We start from the raw sequence: 15,214 nt of genomic DNA, 5'->3' as shown, positions 1-15,214 counted from the left end.
TGGCCGGTTAAGTTAGATTTGTGGCAGGTTAAGTTAGAGTTTAAAGTTAAGAGTTTTATTTGGTTTTGTCTACTCTGATATCAAAGACAGCCTTGTTCTTTGTATTCTGTGTGTTGGTGGGCGTTTGACATTTGATAGACAATTACCTCTATGCTTGCTATTGATTTACACTGACGTGGTTGGCTGACTTCCTTTGTCTGAGGCAGCTGGACAGGGAGGGAGAGAAGGGTGAGAGAAAGCAAGTGGGGGAGAGAGAGGAAAGAGAGGGAGGGGAAGAGGGGAAGAGAGAGTGGTTAGGTTTGGCCAATGTGCTGTGTGACCACTCAGTCCCAGACTGCCAGCCAAAAAGAAGGTCTCAGCTCAGACTAGCGCGGACAAGAGCCCCCTGTTGACAGACCATTGGAAAGTTCATGTTTTTTAGATTGTACACCAGGGAAATGAGTCATTTATATCAAACAAAATGTTGAACATAGCATGTCCTTGTAACTGTGAATTCCTTGATGATACTAATACTTTTGTATTGTGGTGAGTTTACTTACTACCTACAGTACCAGTCAAAAGTTTGGACACACCTACTCAATCAAGGGTTTTTCTTTATTTTTTAAACTGTTTTCTACATTGTGGAAAAATAGAGAAGACATCAAAACTATGAAATAACACATTGAATTATATAGGAAGCAAAAAAGTGTTAAACATTAAATTTGTACATTTATTTAACTGGGCAAGTCAGTTAAGAACAAATTATTATTTACAATGAGCAAACCTGGACCAATTGTGCACCGCCCTATTGGACTCCCAATCACAGCCAGGTGTGATACAGCCTGGATTTGACCCAGGGACTGTAGTGATGCCTCTTGCACTGAGATGCAGTGCCTCAGAACCCTGCGCCACACTTGAGCTTTGATAACAGCATTGCACACTCTTGGCATTCTCTCAACCAGCTTCACCTGGAATTATTTTCCAACAGTCTTCAAGGAGTTCCCACATATGCTGAGCACTTGTTGGTTGCTATTCCTTTACTCTGCGGTCCAACTCTTCCCAAACCATCTCAATTTTGTTGAGGTCAGGTGATTGTGGAGGTCAGGTCATCTGATGTAGCACTCCATCACTCTCATTATTGGTCAAATAGCCCTTACACAGCCCGGAGGTGTGTTGGGCCACTGTCCTGTTGAAAAACAAATGATAGTCCCACTAAGTGCAAACCTGATGGGATGGAGTATCACTGCAGAATGCTGTGGTAGACATGCTGATTAATTGTGCCTTGAATTCTAAATGAATCACTTACAGTGTCACCAGCAAAGCACCCCCACACCATCACTCCTCCTCCTCCATGCTTCACAGTGGGAACCACATATGCGGAGATCATCAGTTCACCTACTTTGTGTCACACAGCAGTTGGAACCAAAAATGTGCATTCATCAGACCAAAGGACAGATTTCCACCGGTCTAATGTCCATTGCTCATCTTTCTTGGCCCAAGCAAGTCTCTTCTTATTATTGGTGTCCTTTAGTAGTGGCTTCTTTGTAGCAATTCGACCATGAAGGTCTGCTTCACAAAGTTTCCTCTGAACAGTTGATGTTGCGATGTGTCTGTTACTTGAACCGTGAAGCATTTATTTGGGCTGCAATTTTTGAGGATGGTAACTCTAATGAACTTATTCTCTGCAGCATAACTCTGGATCTTCCTTTCCAGGCTCATGAGAGCCTGTTTCATCATAGCACTTGACTCCACTTGAAGAAACTTTCAATGTTCTTGATATTTTACGCATTGACTGACCTTCATGTCTTAAAGTATTGATGAACTGTCATTTCTCTTTGCTTATTTGAGCTCTTCTTGCCATAATATGGACGTGGACTATTACCAAATAGGGCTGTTCTTTATACCAACCCTACCTCGTTACAACACAACTGATTGGCTCAAATGCATTAACCTCTTGCTCCTACCTGACACGCAGGCGTCCCATCTAGACATCTGGAAATGCAAATGCGCTACGCTAAATGCTAATAGTACTAGTTAAAACTCAAACGTTCATTAAAATACACATGCAGGGTATTGAATTAAAGCTACACTCGTTGTGAATCCAGGCAACAAGTCAGATTTTTTAAATGCTTTTCGGCGAAAGCATGAGAAGCTATTATCTGATAGCATGTAACACCCCAAAAGACCCGCAGCGGACGTAAACAAAATAATTAGCATAGTTGGCGCTACACAAACCACACAAATAAAATATAAAACATTCATTACCTTTGACCATCTTCTTTGTTGGCACTCCTAGATGTCCCATAATCACTATTGGGTCTTTTTTTTCGATTAAACCGGTCCATATATAGCCTAGATATCGATCTATGAAGACTGTGTGATAAACGGAAAAAAATAGCGTCTTATAACGTAATGTCATTTTTTAAAATTAAAATTAAAAGTCGACAATAAACTTTCACAAAACACTTCGAAATACTTTTGTAATGCAACTTTAGGTATTAGTAAATGTTAATATGCGATCAAATTGATCACGAGGCGATGTATATTCTATAGGGGTACGTCTGGAAATAATGTCCGGGTAAATCTCAACCAAAGGCTCTGCCTTGCGTCCGATTGACCAAGAAACAAATCGTAGGCAAATGACAAGCCTGTTGACATCGTGTGGAAGCTGTAGGTATTGCAACCTCTGCCGCATTTAATGTGGTTCGCCTTTATCAATCGGTTGAGGTGGCGCATGGATATATGTTTCCATTTTCAGTGATCAGATGTTCCTGCACTTTTCGATGAAACGCACGTTCTGTTATAGTCACAGCCGTGATTTAACCAGTTTTATAAACGTCTGAGTGTTTTCTATCCACACATACTAATCATATGCATATACTATATTCCTGGCACGAGTAGCAGGGCACTGAAATGTTGCGCGATTTTTAACAGAATGTTCGAAAAAGTAGAGGGTCGACTTAAGAAATTACACAAGTTAACTTTTAACAAGGCACACATGTTAATTGAAATGCATTCCAGGTGACTACCTCGTGAAGCTGGTTGAGAGAATGCCAAGAGTGTGCAAAGCTGTCAAAAAGGCAAAGGGTATTTACTTTGAAGAATCTCAAACATAAAATATATTTTGATTATCACTTTTTTGGTTACTACATGATTCCATATGTGTTATTTCCTAGTTTTGATGTCTTCACTATTATTCTACAAAACCATTTATGAGTAGGTGTGTCCAAACTTTTGACTGTTACTGTACTTCCTAGCTAAACCCATTGTTCTTCAGGGAGCCTAGCATAGGCCATTGGTTGCTTTCCATTGCACTTTGACTCTCCCACATTTGGCTCAGTCAGAACAGAGGTCAGGGGTCAGGGTTCCCCAAGAGGGTCACAATGCTAACCGGTGTTGTTGCTGTTCTGGGTGTTAATTGGCCTCTACAGAATCCATATCCCTCGAAGTTATCTTATCAAGTTAGACACAGCAAAATGTTGTTGTTTTTTCACACATTTTAATCTCTCGCCCCTCATATGACCTAACGGGCAATATTCATGCTCAATTTGAAATGATCGGGTAATAACATTGCATCTGTTATCCGTCAATATAATGTCTGGTCCTTTGGTTCCTACAGGGAATTCAAGGAGACTCAGGACTTCCTGGTTTATCTGGACCCAGAGGTGTCGGTGTGAGTAGAAGTTACAGTAAAAAAAATAGCACATATATTTAAGCCAAAGAAATTAATGCTTTTGTCTCAGACAAACCTATGTTTTCTAAAAGAGTCTTTGGATGTGACTGTATGTCTGTGTTGTAATATGTTAGGGTGAAAAAGGTTTGAAAGGAGATAAAGGATCTGCAGGATTACGGGTAAGTGTTATTACATGTCCTATATTTGATTCAAATGATCGTCAAGTGTCATAGGTCATCACACGCATGACTGGTTAAGAAATTAAATATAACTGCATGTACAGAGTTGAGAATAGAAAGCTCCAGCAGGTTTGGTTAACTTTAAAAATAGCAGACACACCTAGCTGGAATGTGCAAATGTGAGTATACCAATTCCATGCGGGTATACCAATTTAAATAAAGGTGATTAAATGTTTAACAATTGACAGAATTTTTTCCTATTTAAGGGTTAAGTCCATCGTTTCTGAGAAGGAATATAGACCTCCATCTCAGAAGGGAGTAATGGTGCAGACAGATGTGAACTGGCTTCCCTGATGCACTCTCCACACTTCCTGTCCTGGGCTTGAGGGGGCGGATCCTAATACACTCATTCAAGGATAGCGGCCCACAGTACTGTGTGTCAATGCCTCCTTTAAGGGTCCCTGAAATATAGACTTTCACTGCTGCGGATGGCCATTGACTAGGATGTAACACACTGGTCAATCAGAGTGATTGTGGCCTGTGATTATAATGATTATACTGACGTAGCACCCAAAATGCAGCAGTCTATATGATTCCTGGCCTACTGGGCCTCACAGTATGTCAAGTGGGTCGTTGAGGTCTATGATTGTTATAAGGCTTTTGAGACACAGACTGTCCTCGGCGTTGGGTGATGATGTGAGATGATAGGATTTAGACGTGCTGGTCAGTGTTATAGAGATAGAATGGATTTAAGGGAGGGTTTTATTTACATGATGGGTTGTCTGAAATGAACGGCCAACCGAGATGAAAACGGTAACACCTACAGTACATAAGGACTTCATTACACACTCATAACCCATGTATACCTGTACCGCATCCGTTGGTCGTTGACCTACTGTGCGTCTCTGTCTGCACATAAAGTTAAGAATAATAAACGGTGTACAGTACTGTCTATATATTTAGCACATGGCTTTTCCCCACCAACCCTGACCCAAAGCCATGCAGCAGGTTTGAAAAACATACCAGCATGAAGCAGGATCTGACAACTCAACAGTGGGGTCCTGTAGGAATACGATGATGATGATGGTGGCTATGTGTTCTGTGTTTCTGAGCTGTCGTGTTATTAAAGCCATCAGTCAGCCAGTCATTCTGTTTTCGGAGAGAATGGACGTCTGGAGAAGCGTTTACTTCTCTGTATGTGACTGAGGAACTGGTGGTTCAGAACAGGAAGTGGTCGTTAGGAGAGGCTTCTGGCGGTCAGGGGTATCCATGTTGTTGGCAGATGGAAGAGTCACCAAGCCTGACAGACAAGTGAGACATGTGTAATGTATTCAGCACCAGCTACCTGCTGGTATTGACAATTTTAAAATATATATATTTAACTAGGTAAGTCAGTTAAGAACAAATTCTTATTTTATAATGACTGCCTACCCCGGCCAAATCTTCCCATAACCCGGACAATGCTGGGCCAATTGTGTGCCCCTCTATGGGACTCCCAATCACGGCCAGTTGTGATACAGTCTAGGATCGAACCAGGGTCTGTAGTAACACCTCTAGCACTGAGATGCAGTGCCTTAGACCGCTATGCCACTCGGGAGCCCTGATGTTCTTTTGAAACAAAATGGCCTTGGATAGATTGCAGTACAGCTGAGAAGCTGTGGCAAGGTTATTGATGGTCATAGCAGGCTACTTTTGAATCTCATTTCTTATGTACCTAGAAGACCCTTTCTATTTTCCATTGAACACGGTTCCTTGATCCTCACAGGGTGACAAAGGTATTGATGGATTCCCTGGAAAACCTGGTGTTCCTGGAAAAGATGTGAGTTATCGTTTTCTGATAATGTTTTGCAGGGAGCATCCCGATGTTTACATGAGAGAAAGATCCTTTCACTGGTAGTCTACGTCTCGTTTCTTCTGAAAGCTGTTTGTTTGGATTCACTGTCTAGGGTTTGGGAGGACTGACTGGCGCACCTGGAGCCGCTGGCCTGAAAGGGGAAAAGGTCTTCTCTCTATTAAACACTGTACTACAACACGCGATCATGAACAACAACATGTGAATTGGAGCAAAACTTTCCTCAAAGAACAATCAAGAAAACACATCAAACATGAGGTGATGTGCTATGCATCATTTTAGCATTGATAAGACGACACTCTTATCCAGAGTGACTCGTAATCAGTGCATTAGCAGGTAAAACAACCACATAATATCACAATCATTGCAGGTAAACCTTTAAAAAATAGACTTTATCTGTAAAAGCCTTAGTCAGACTGAACTGTTAAGTTTGTGTCTGTGTTCCAGACATTCCACTGTTTTCCCTCTTTTTAACCATCGAAGGCAGCCCACTCATCTATCTGTCTTGATAACACATGTCTGACTATACTTACCACACACACACACACACACACACACACACACACACACACACACACACACACACACACACACACACACACACACACACACACACACACACACACACACACACACACACACACACACACACACACACACACACACACACACACACACACACACACACACACACACATTCTTGTACAGCTAACATTGTGGGGACACACAATTCCACACACACACACCTCAAGCACTGTATGAAAAGTTAAACTTAACACTGCATCCCGGAAACTACTTATTTCCCTTGTCATTGAAATGATTAACGTCTCTGTGTCATCTGAAATATTACCCCATAAACCACACAGACGATTTCAAGAGACAACTTTCGAAAGTGTTTAATTTCCTGTGTGGTTTCACTGTCTTGCAGGGAGAGACGGGCCCTGCTGGAATGCCTGGGGATATGGTGAGTTCCTAAACATAGTATGCAGTATAGTTTAATGTCAGGTACTATATACTCCACTAGCATGGATGCCAAGTGCCAACCTGATACAACAACATAGAGTGATAGTAAGAAAACACATTTAAAATTGGATGTAGATTACTGTTTGTTAGTCCTGTTTAGAAGTGCTTTAAACCGCACCTTTATTTTGGCAGGTTCAAAGAGATGGCTTGAAAGGAGAGGCTGTGAGTACAAGGATATAGTCATTTTATTTTCCTATTTTTTTGTTCAGTATTTTGAGCATGGGTTTGTATCTTTACCACTATTGCCAAGTCTCCATCTGTAGTCATACAGTGTTTCAAGTAAGGTCATGATGTTTTTACACTAGAAAGTACAGGTTGAGTTACTCCACAATAATGGCTACAGTAACATGGACAGTATAACGTTCCTATGACGTATAGTATATTGTTACTAAATGACGACTGTCTCACCTGGACTCTGACACCGTTATGTCTTGTTGTCTGTTCTATGTTCCAGGGACCGCCAGGACCTCGTGGCCCTCCAGGACCTGATGGTCCCCCTGGACCCACTGTAAGGAACCACAATTTATTACTTCCTCTTATTACCCCACCTTCATATTTGACCCAATTACATGTCTCTGTATAGATAACAGATACATGCAAAAATGCCCACTAGCTCTGTAGTTTTACCAGTCAGAGCTGAAGTAGAAAAATGACAAGCGCTTTTCCCCCCAGGGTGCAACTGGGCAACTTGGTTTACCTGGCGAACCTGGAGAGTTTGGCCAAAGGGTAAGAGTCTTATATTTGTTATAGGTTTTACAGTACATGCCTTTGATTACAGTAGTACTGTAGGCTTGAATCTGACTTCACTGTGTAATGTAGTTCGTCTGTTGTTTGAAGAGAGTCAGACCGAAATGCAGCGTGTAGGTTACTCATGACTTTTAATGAAGATAATGCGGTACATGAAATAACTGAAAATATGAAAACAACAAACGAGTGAAACTAATACAGCCTATCTGGTGACTAACACAGAGACAGGTACAATCACCCACGAAATACAACGCGCACTCAGGCTACCTAAATACGGTTCCCAAACCGAGACAACGAGAATCAGCTGACTCCAATTAGGAATCGCCTCAGGCAGCCAAGCCTAACTAGACACACCCCTAATAATACACACTCCCAATTAATACAAACCCCAATACCAAATACAACATATAAACCCATGTCACACCCTGGCCTACCCAAACATATAACAAAAACACAAGATACAATGACCAAGGCGTGACACACTGGTACTTTAGTCATAAGATGTTTAGGAGTGGCACAAACAGTAGGTTTCTTCCCATACTCACAAAACCACAGTTAACTTTTTCTGTATGGCACTCAAAGGTTTCTTTTTTTCTCTCGGTAATAAAGCACTGTAGTCATAGTGACTGGATGTTGACGGTACACAGTCATCTGTATTACCGCAGTACAAAGCCATTGGACTGCTGTTGGATTCCCCCCTCTGTTTTCTACAGGGACAGTTTAGGAAGTGAACTGTCTCACGGAAACAGGGATGAGCTGTTGGACTGCTGTTGGATTCCTCCTCTTGTTTTCTACAGGGAGAGTTTAGGAAGTCAACTGTATCACGGAAACAGGGATGGTGCAAAAATATTTAAGAACCATAAAATCCATGTTGATATCCTAAAAGTAAATAAAGTTATGTTCTATTCTAGGTAAGCAAATCCCCATGATAACATGAAACCATCATTTTCTGTATTGCCGTTGTCGATTTGGTCTTTTCGGCATATATCTCTGGATATACCTAATGGGTTCATGAGCAGCTGGCGACTCTCTTGCCTCCTGTTGTGGTGGAATTGCCTACAGTGCATTCAGAAAGTATTCAGACCCCTTAACTTTTTCCACATTCTGTTACGTTACTATCACAATTGAAGGTAAGACCCAGGGGCAGACAATGTCAAAGTAACAAAAGTTGATTAATTCGAACACATGGCAGGCAAAGGTACAGGATGGCAGACAGGATCAGAGTCAGGGCAGGTAGAGGTTGATAGTCCTGAGTAGTGGTGCAAAGGTACCGGACGGCAGGCAGGCTCGGGGTCAGGTCAGGCAGAGGTTGGTAATCCAGAAGAGTGGGGCAAAGGTACCGGACAGCAGGTAGGCTCAGGGCAGAAAACATTAATATAGACAAGACAGGAGCGGAAAAGTGGAAAAACGCTAGTAGGTTTGAGGAACAAAACTAACTGGCAACAGCCAAACAGAGAACACAGGTATAAATACACAGGGGATAATGGGGAAGATGGGCGACACGTGGAGGGTGGTGGAGACAATCACAAAGACAGGTGAAACAGATCAGGGTGTGACAGTTACAAAGATATTCTAAAATTGATAAAATTATTTTTTCCCTCAATTTACACACAATACACCATAACGACAAAAGAAATACAGTTTTTAAAAAATCATAGTACATTTATTACAAATAAAAAATGGAAATATCACATTTACATAAGTATGTCTGACTTTTTACACAGTACTTTGTTGAAGCACCTTACAGCCCTGAATCTTCTTGGATATGACGCTACAAGCTTGGCACACCTGCATATGGGGAGTTTCTCCCATTCTTCTCTGCTGATCCTCTCTCGCTGCCCAGCTATCTTTAGCTCTCTCCAGAGATGCTCGTTCACGTTCAAGTCCAGGCTCTGGCTGGGCCACTCAAGGACATTCAGAGACTTGTTCCAAAGTCACTCCTGCATTGTCTTGGCTGTGTGCTTAGGGTCGTTGTCCTGTTGGAAGGTGAAACTTTGACCCAGTCTGAGGTCCTGAGCGCTCTGGAGCAGGTTTTCATCAAGGAACTCTCTGCACTTTACTCCGTTCATCTTTCCTCGATCCTGGCTGGTCTCCCAGTCCCTGCTACTGAAAAACATCCCACCATTCTTCACCGTATGGATGGTGGCAGGTTTCCTCCAGGCGTGATGCTTGGCATTCAGGCCAAAGAGTTCAATCTTGGTTTCATCAGACCAGAGAATCTTGTTTGTTCATGATCTGAGAGTCTTTAGGTGCCTTTTAGCAAACTCCAAGAAGGAGTGTCATGTGCCTTTTATTGAGGAGTGGCTTCTGTCTGGTCACTCTACCATAAAGGCATGATTGGTGGAGTGTTGCAGAGATGGTTGTCCCATCTCCATAGTGGAACTCTAGAGCTCTGTCAGAGTGACCATCAGGTTCTTGGTCACCTCCCTGACCAAGGCCCTTCTCCCCTGATTGGGTGGCCAGCTCTAGTAAGAGTCTTGGTGGTTCCAAACTTCTTCCATTTAAGAATGATGGAGGCCACTGTGTTCTTGGGGACCTTCAATGCTGCAGACATTTTTTTGGTAGCCTTCCCCAGATCTGTGCCTCGACACAATCCTGTCTCGGAGATCTACGGATAATTTCCTTGACCTCATGGCTTGGTTTTTGCTCTGACATGAACTTTCAACTGTGGGACCTTAATTAGACAGGTGTGCCTTTCCAAACCATGTCCAACCAATTGAATTTACCACAGGTGGACGCCAATCTAGTTGAAGAAACATCTGAAGGATGATCAATAGAAACAGGATGCACATGATCTCTATTTCAAGTCTCATAGGAAAGGGTATGACTACTTATGTAAATAAGGTCTTTTATATATATATATATATATGTCTTTTTACATTTGCAAACATTTCTAAAAACCTGTTTTCTCTTTGTCATTATGGGGTATTGTGTGTTGATTGATGAGGGATAAAACATTGTTCAATCCATTTTAGAACAAGGCTGTAACATAACAAAATGTGGAAAAATTCAAGGGGTCTGAGTACTTTCCGACGGTACTGTATATACTCCTGTACCTTCAATATTTGAAACCTTTCAACAGTCATATTCCCCTACTGTATTTACATTCTAGTCATTTAGCAGACTATTATCAGATGGACTTACAACGAGTAGTAGATCCACCGCCTCAGACCTGTCAACACACTACAGCAGGATGAAACGGAGACAGGAAGCCTTGCTCTGATAGTAGTGACTACCCCGCAAGCTGGGAAAAATCCCAGGATGTTAGCTAACATTCCTATTAAGGTCTAGTTAGAGTTTTATCTAACATTACGATGATAACATCCACCAGAAAATATAATGCTGTTTTTCCAGAAAGTGTTTAAAATGAAATATCCTTGAAATGTTCTCCTAACGTTCATAAAAATGTTGTCCACAACATCTGTATCAACCACCACAGAACATTCCTTTAAGGTTCTTATTACCAGGTAAAGTAATAACAAAATGTGTTCTGGGAACGTTCTTCCAACATCAGGCGAATGGACAGATTCTGTCTTATTAGAACTTTTAGGGCAACCTAATAAATGTTCTGGGAACGTTCACAGAACCAACTTTGGTTTGGTGGGTAATCTGACTGAGCCAGACCTCCTGCAGGGAGCAGTAGGATGTTACGTCAGCTGGAGTTGATATATTTCTATGAGCTTGTAGTATAAACTACAACGTGGAAGTTACTGTTTACTAGACCTTTAATCATGTCAGCATATGAAACAGCCGTTTACACCAGTTTTTATTCATTTTCCTTCCGCTCCCCAATTGACTAAAACTCTATTTCTTTATTTCCCCATGGGCTTCACCTGAGTACCCCTAGTGGCTAGAGTGCAACTGTATTAAGTCCCTTACATTTAGATAGAAAACATCTCATTCCATCAACTGTGTACTAACTATGACAAAAGGAGCTCAATCGGTCACTGTATGTGTGGAGGAATACCCCCGCCATAGGACTTTGATGGTTACACATTTAGAAAATTACATGACAGGTTTCTCATATGAACGTGGTGATGACAGTGTATTTATTATGAAGGCATCACCGTACCTCCGTAGTATTTACATTTTTTCTGTTATTTAGCAGACGCACAATTATCCAGAGTGACTTTTTAATTTTTTTAAATTTTTATTTCACCTTTATTTAACATTTGTTTAAATCTGTACACGGTGAATGAAGTAAGGAGGTAATAACAGAACATGGCCAAGATGTTCAAATGTTCATAAATGACCAGCATGGTCAAATAATAATAATCACAGGCAGAACAGTTGAAATTGGAGCAGCAGCACAGCCAGGTGGACTGGGGAGAGCAAGGGGTCATCATGCCAGCTTGTACTGATGCATGGTCCTAGGACTCAGGTCCTCCGAGAAAGAGAAAGAAAGAGAGAAAGAGAGAATTAGAGAGAGCATACTTAAATTCGCACAGGAGACCGGATAAGACAGGTGAAGTACTCCAGATATAACAAACCGACCATAGCCCCACGACACATAAACTACTGCAGCATTAATACTGGAGGCTGAGACAGGAGGGGTAATTTTTTCACCTATTCGGCTCGATGAGAGTCAAACAAGGGACCTTTTAAATATTAACCAAACTCTCGTAACTGCTAGGATACCTATCTACTTTGTCCCCCTTACTACCTCTACCAGAGCGCTAAGTCTAACCTGTTCACTGTGGGCTATTCAGAGTGGATCCCCTGGCCTAGTCTACTCTCTTCTGTTCTGAGCAACACAACAGCTGGTTACAGCTTGGTCTATTTTCCCTTTGACCTTTTGGGCTGTTCTGTCATGGCTTGAAGCACTTAACTGTACCTCAGTGTGTTTTTACTGTTGCTGAGACCTTCACTTTGGTGGAATGGGGGCTGGTCCAGAGTCATTAACAATTTCAATGACAAGGGATATAGTAGTTTCTGGGATGTAGTGTTAACTGAAGTTTAACTTTTCATACGGTGCTTGAGGTGTGTGTGTGTGTTTATTGAGGATGTGAAGTCACTGTGGGATTTCTGCTGTGATAATGGTGCTGTCATGGCCGACAGGGCCAGTCACATGGTTGATCATCCGTGTAGTGGACCTTCCCTGGCTCCTCATACGCTTCACAGTCCACACCGCAGCCATCATCAGTCAGCTGTTTCCCTGACAAGCCTCAAAGAATTGTCCACCCACCCATACTTTACATTAACAGTATCAGTCACAGCAGTAGGGCCGTCTCACGTTAAACATGACGCAGTATCTTACAGAATCCTGCAGGGGGCAGTATATCACAGTGCATTCAATGAGAGAGAGTCGGATTCAAGTACAGAAGTTGCCAAAGCAGCAGAGGTTTTAAAGGGTTGGTTTTACTAAGTGAATAAACATGTTTTCCAGCACAGGTTTATTATCTCCCAACGTTATGTTTTTTTTTGTTGATGTATAATGGTTGATTTTGTGTCTTCCTTTTTCAGGGCAAGAAAGGTGAAAGTGGATTACCAGGTGTTGACGGGCTACCCGGACCACCTGTAAGAATACCAGTTTATGTCTATGTGCTATCCATGGCAGGCACTCTTTATTGTGTCCTACAGTATCAGATCATTTACAGATATATTCCATGACATAAACATCTGTTGGAACATGAAGCCTATGTGCAACAGTATGATTCCCTGCATCATAATCACATCAAATCACAGTTTATTTGTCACGCGCGCCGAATACAACAGGTGTAGACCTTACAGAGAAATGCTTTCTTACAGGCTCTAACCAATAGTGCAGAATAGGTATTAGGTGAACAATAAGTAAGTAATGAAATATAAACAACACTAAAAAGACAGTGAAAAATAACAGTAGCGAGGCTATATACAGTGGCGTGAGGTAGTATGTACATGTAGATATGGTTAAAGTGACTATGCATATACGATAAACAGAGAGTAACAGTAGCGTAAAAGAGGGGTTGGCGGGTAGTCAGTGGGACACAATGCAGATCGCCATGAATGTATAGTTACAGTGACTATGCATATATGATAAACAGAGAGTAGCAGCAGCGTAAAAGAGGGGTTGGGGGAGGGGGGAACACAATGCAAATAGCCATTTGATTACCTGTTCAGGAGTCTTTTGGCTTGGGGGTAAAAACTTTTGAGACTGATTTTTGTCCTAGCGCTGGCACTCTGGTGACACTTGTCATGCGGTAGTAGAGAGAACAGTCTATGACTGGGGTGGCTGGGGTCTTTGACAATTTTAGGGCCTTCCTCTGACACCGCCAGGTGTAGAGGTCCTGGATGGTAGGCAGATAGCCCCAGTGATGTATATACCCTCTGTAGTGCTTTGCGGTCGGAGGCCGAGTAATTGCAGTACCAGGCAGTGATGCAACCAGTCAGGATGCTCTCGATGTTGCAGCTGTTGAACGCTGAGCTGTAGTCAATGAATAGCATTCTCACATAAGTGTTCCTTTTGTCCAGGTGGGAAAGGGCAGTGTGGAGTGCAATAGAGATTGCATTATCTGTGGATCTGTTTGGGCGGTATGCAAATTGAAGTGGGTCTCGGGTTTCTGAGATAATGGTGTTGATGTCAGTCATTACCAACCTTTCATAAGAACTCTTTTGACACAATGAATGGAGTATGTGTCAGTTATCATCACACCTCTTAAACCTTGGGCTCATTCAATGGCATTTCATTCTTGATGTTAACTACTCACCATGGACTGTGTACCTGACACAACTTCTCTCTCAGTACTACCGTCACTAAACACTTCCACTGGATGGAAACTAATGTATTGTCAGCCTTTTCAGAACTCATCCACATTGCATAAATTAATTAATATTCAATATCACTCTTAAAAGCAATAATTAGCGCCTTAGGGCCCGGAATTTATTTCGACAAGGTGACCACCCGACCAGCAGGGGTGGAAAAAGTACCGAATTGTCATACTTGAGTAAAAGTAAAGATACCTTAATAGAAAATGACTCAAGTAAAAGTGAATGTCTCACAGTAAAATACTACTTGAGTAAAAGTCTAAAAGTACTTGGTTATAAATATACTTAAGTAAATGTCATTGCTAAAATACAGTTAATTATCACAAGTGCAATGATAAAATATTTAAAATTCATTATATTAAACAAACGGCGCAATTTCTTTCTTTTTTTCCTCTTTGTTTTACAGATAGCCAGGGGCACACTAACACAGGCATCATTTACAGACAAAGCATTTGTGTTTCGTGAGCACCAGATCAGAGGCATTAGGGATGACCAGGGATGTTCCCTTGATAAGTGTGTGAATTGGAAAATGGTCTTGTCCTGCTAAGCATTTGAAATGTAATGAGTACCTTTGGGTGTCAGGGAAAACGTATGGTGTAAAAAGCACATTCTTTTCTTTAGGAATGTAGTGAAGTAAAAGTAAACGTTGTCAAACATAAATAGGTAAGAACAGATACCCCCTAAAAATTACTTAAGTAGTACTTCAAAGTATTTTTTTATATAGTTACTTTACACCACTACAGTACCTACCAGGAATAACTCATCGCCCTACTATTATATTTCCACGACTTGCAGCTGACAGAATATCAGACCAACCGAGAATACAATACTGTACTTTACAATACTCTCCCCTCTAGTGGCTGATGCTGGTACTGTATGTCTTGCCTGTTGGACTGAGGTTGATGACCGTTTTTGTTGATGATGCTGTGTCTCTTTATAGGGTTCCCAGGGGCCTCCTGGAGGGCAAGGAAGCCCTGGACAAACTGGACCTCCTGTGAGTTTGGTGCACCAACAATC

General features: G+C 41.7%; 1 protein-coding gene across 3 annotated transcripts in view; it reads left to right on the top strand.

Annotated features, from left to right (window-relative positions):
• The window catches only part of LOC124012767 (collagen alpha-1(XXII) chain-like), a 75,599-nt gene that overhangs the window by 37,929 nt on the left and 22,456 nt on the right, over positions 1-15,214 (top strand). For all 3 annotated transcript variants that reach the window (XM_046326711.1, XM_046326710.1, XM_046326712.1), the window contains 10 exons: positions 3,599-3,652; positions 3,787-3,831; positions 5,597-5,650; positions 5,778-5,831; positions 6,612-6,647; positions 6,839-6,868; positions 7,161-7,214; positions 7,379-7,432; positions 12,917-12,970; positions 15,138-15,191. In XM_046326711.1, the coding sequence (XP_046182667.1) occupies positions 3,599-3,652; positions 3,787-3,831; positions 5,597-5,650; positions 5,778-5,831; positions 6,612-6,647; positions 6,839-6,868; positions 7,161-7,214; positions 7,379-7,432; positions 12,917-12,970; positions 15,138-15,191 (489 nt within the window). The remainder of the gene's footprint in view (positions 1-3,598; positions 3,653-3,786; positions 3,832-5,596; positions 5,651-5,777; positions 5,832-6,611; positions 6,648-6,838; positions 6,869-7,160; positions 7,215-7,378; positions 7,433-12,916; positions 12,971-15,137; positions 15,192-15,214) is intronic.

The sequence above is a fragment of the Oncorhynchus gorbuscha genome, linkage group LG24 (assembly GCF_021184085.1).
Source record: "Oncorhynchus gorbuscha isolate QuinsamMale2020 ecotype Even-year linkage group LG24, OgorEven_v1.0, whole genome shotgun sequence".
Lineage (NCBI taxonomy): Eukaryota > Metazoa > Chordata > Actinopteri > Salmoniformes > Salmonidae > Oncorhynchus > Oncorhynchus gorbuscha.
Note: the sequence above shows the minus strand (reverse complement) of the source record. Positions and strands in the feature narration are given on the sequence as shown.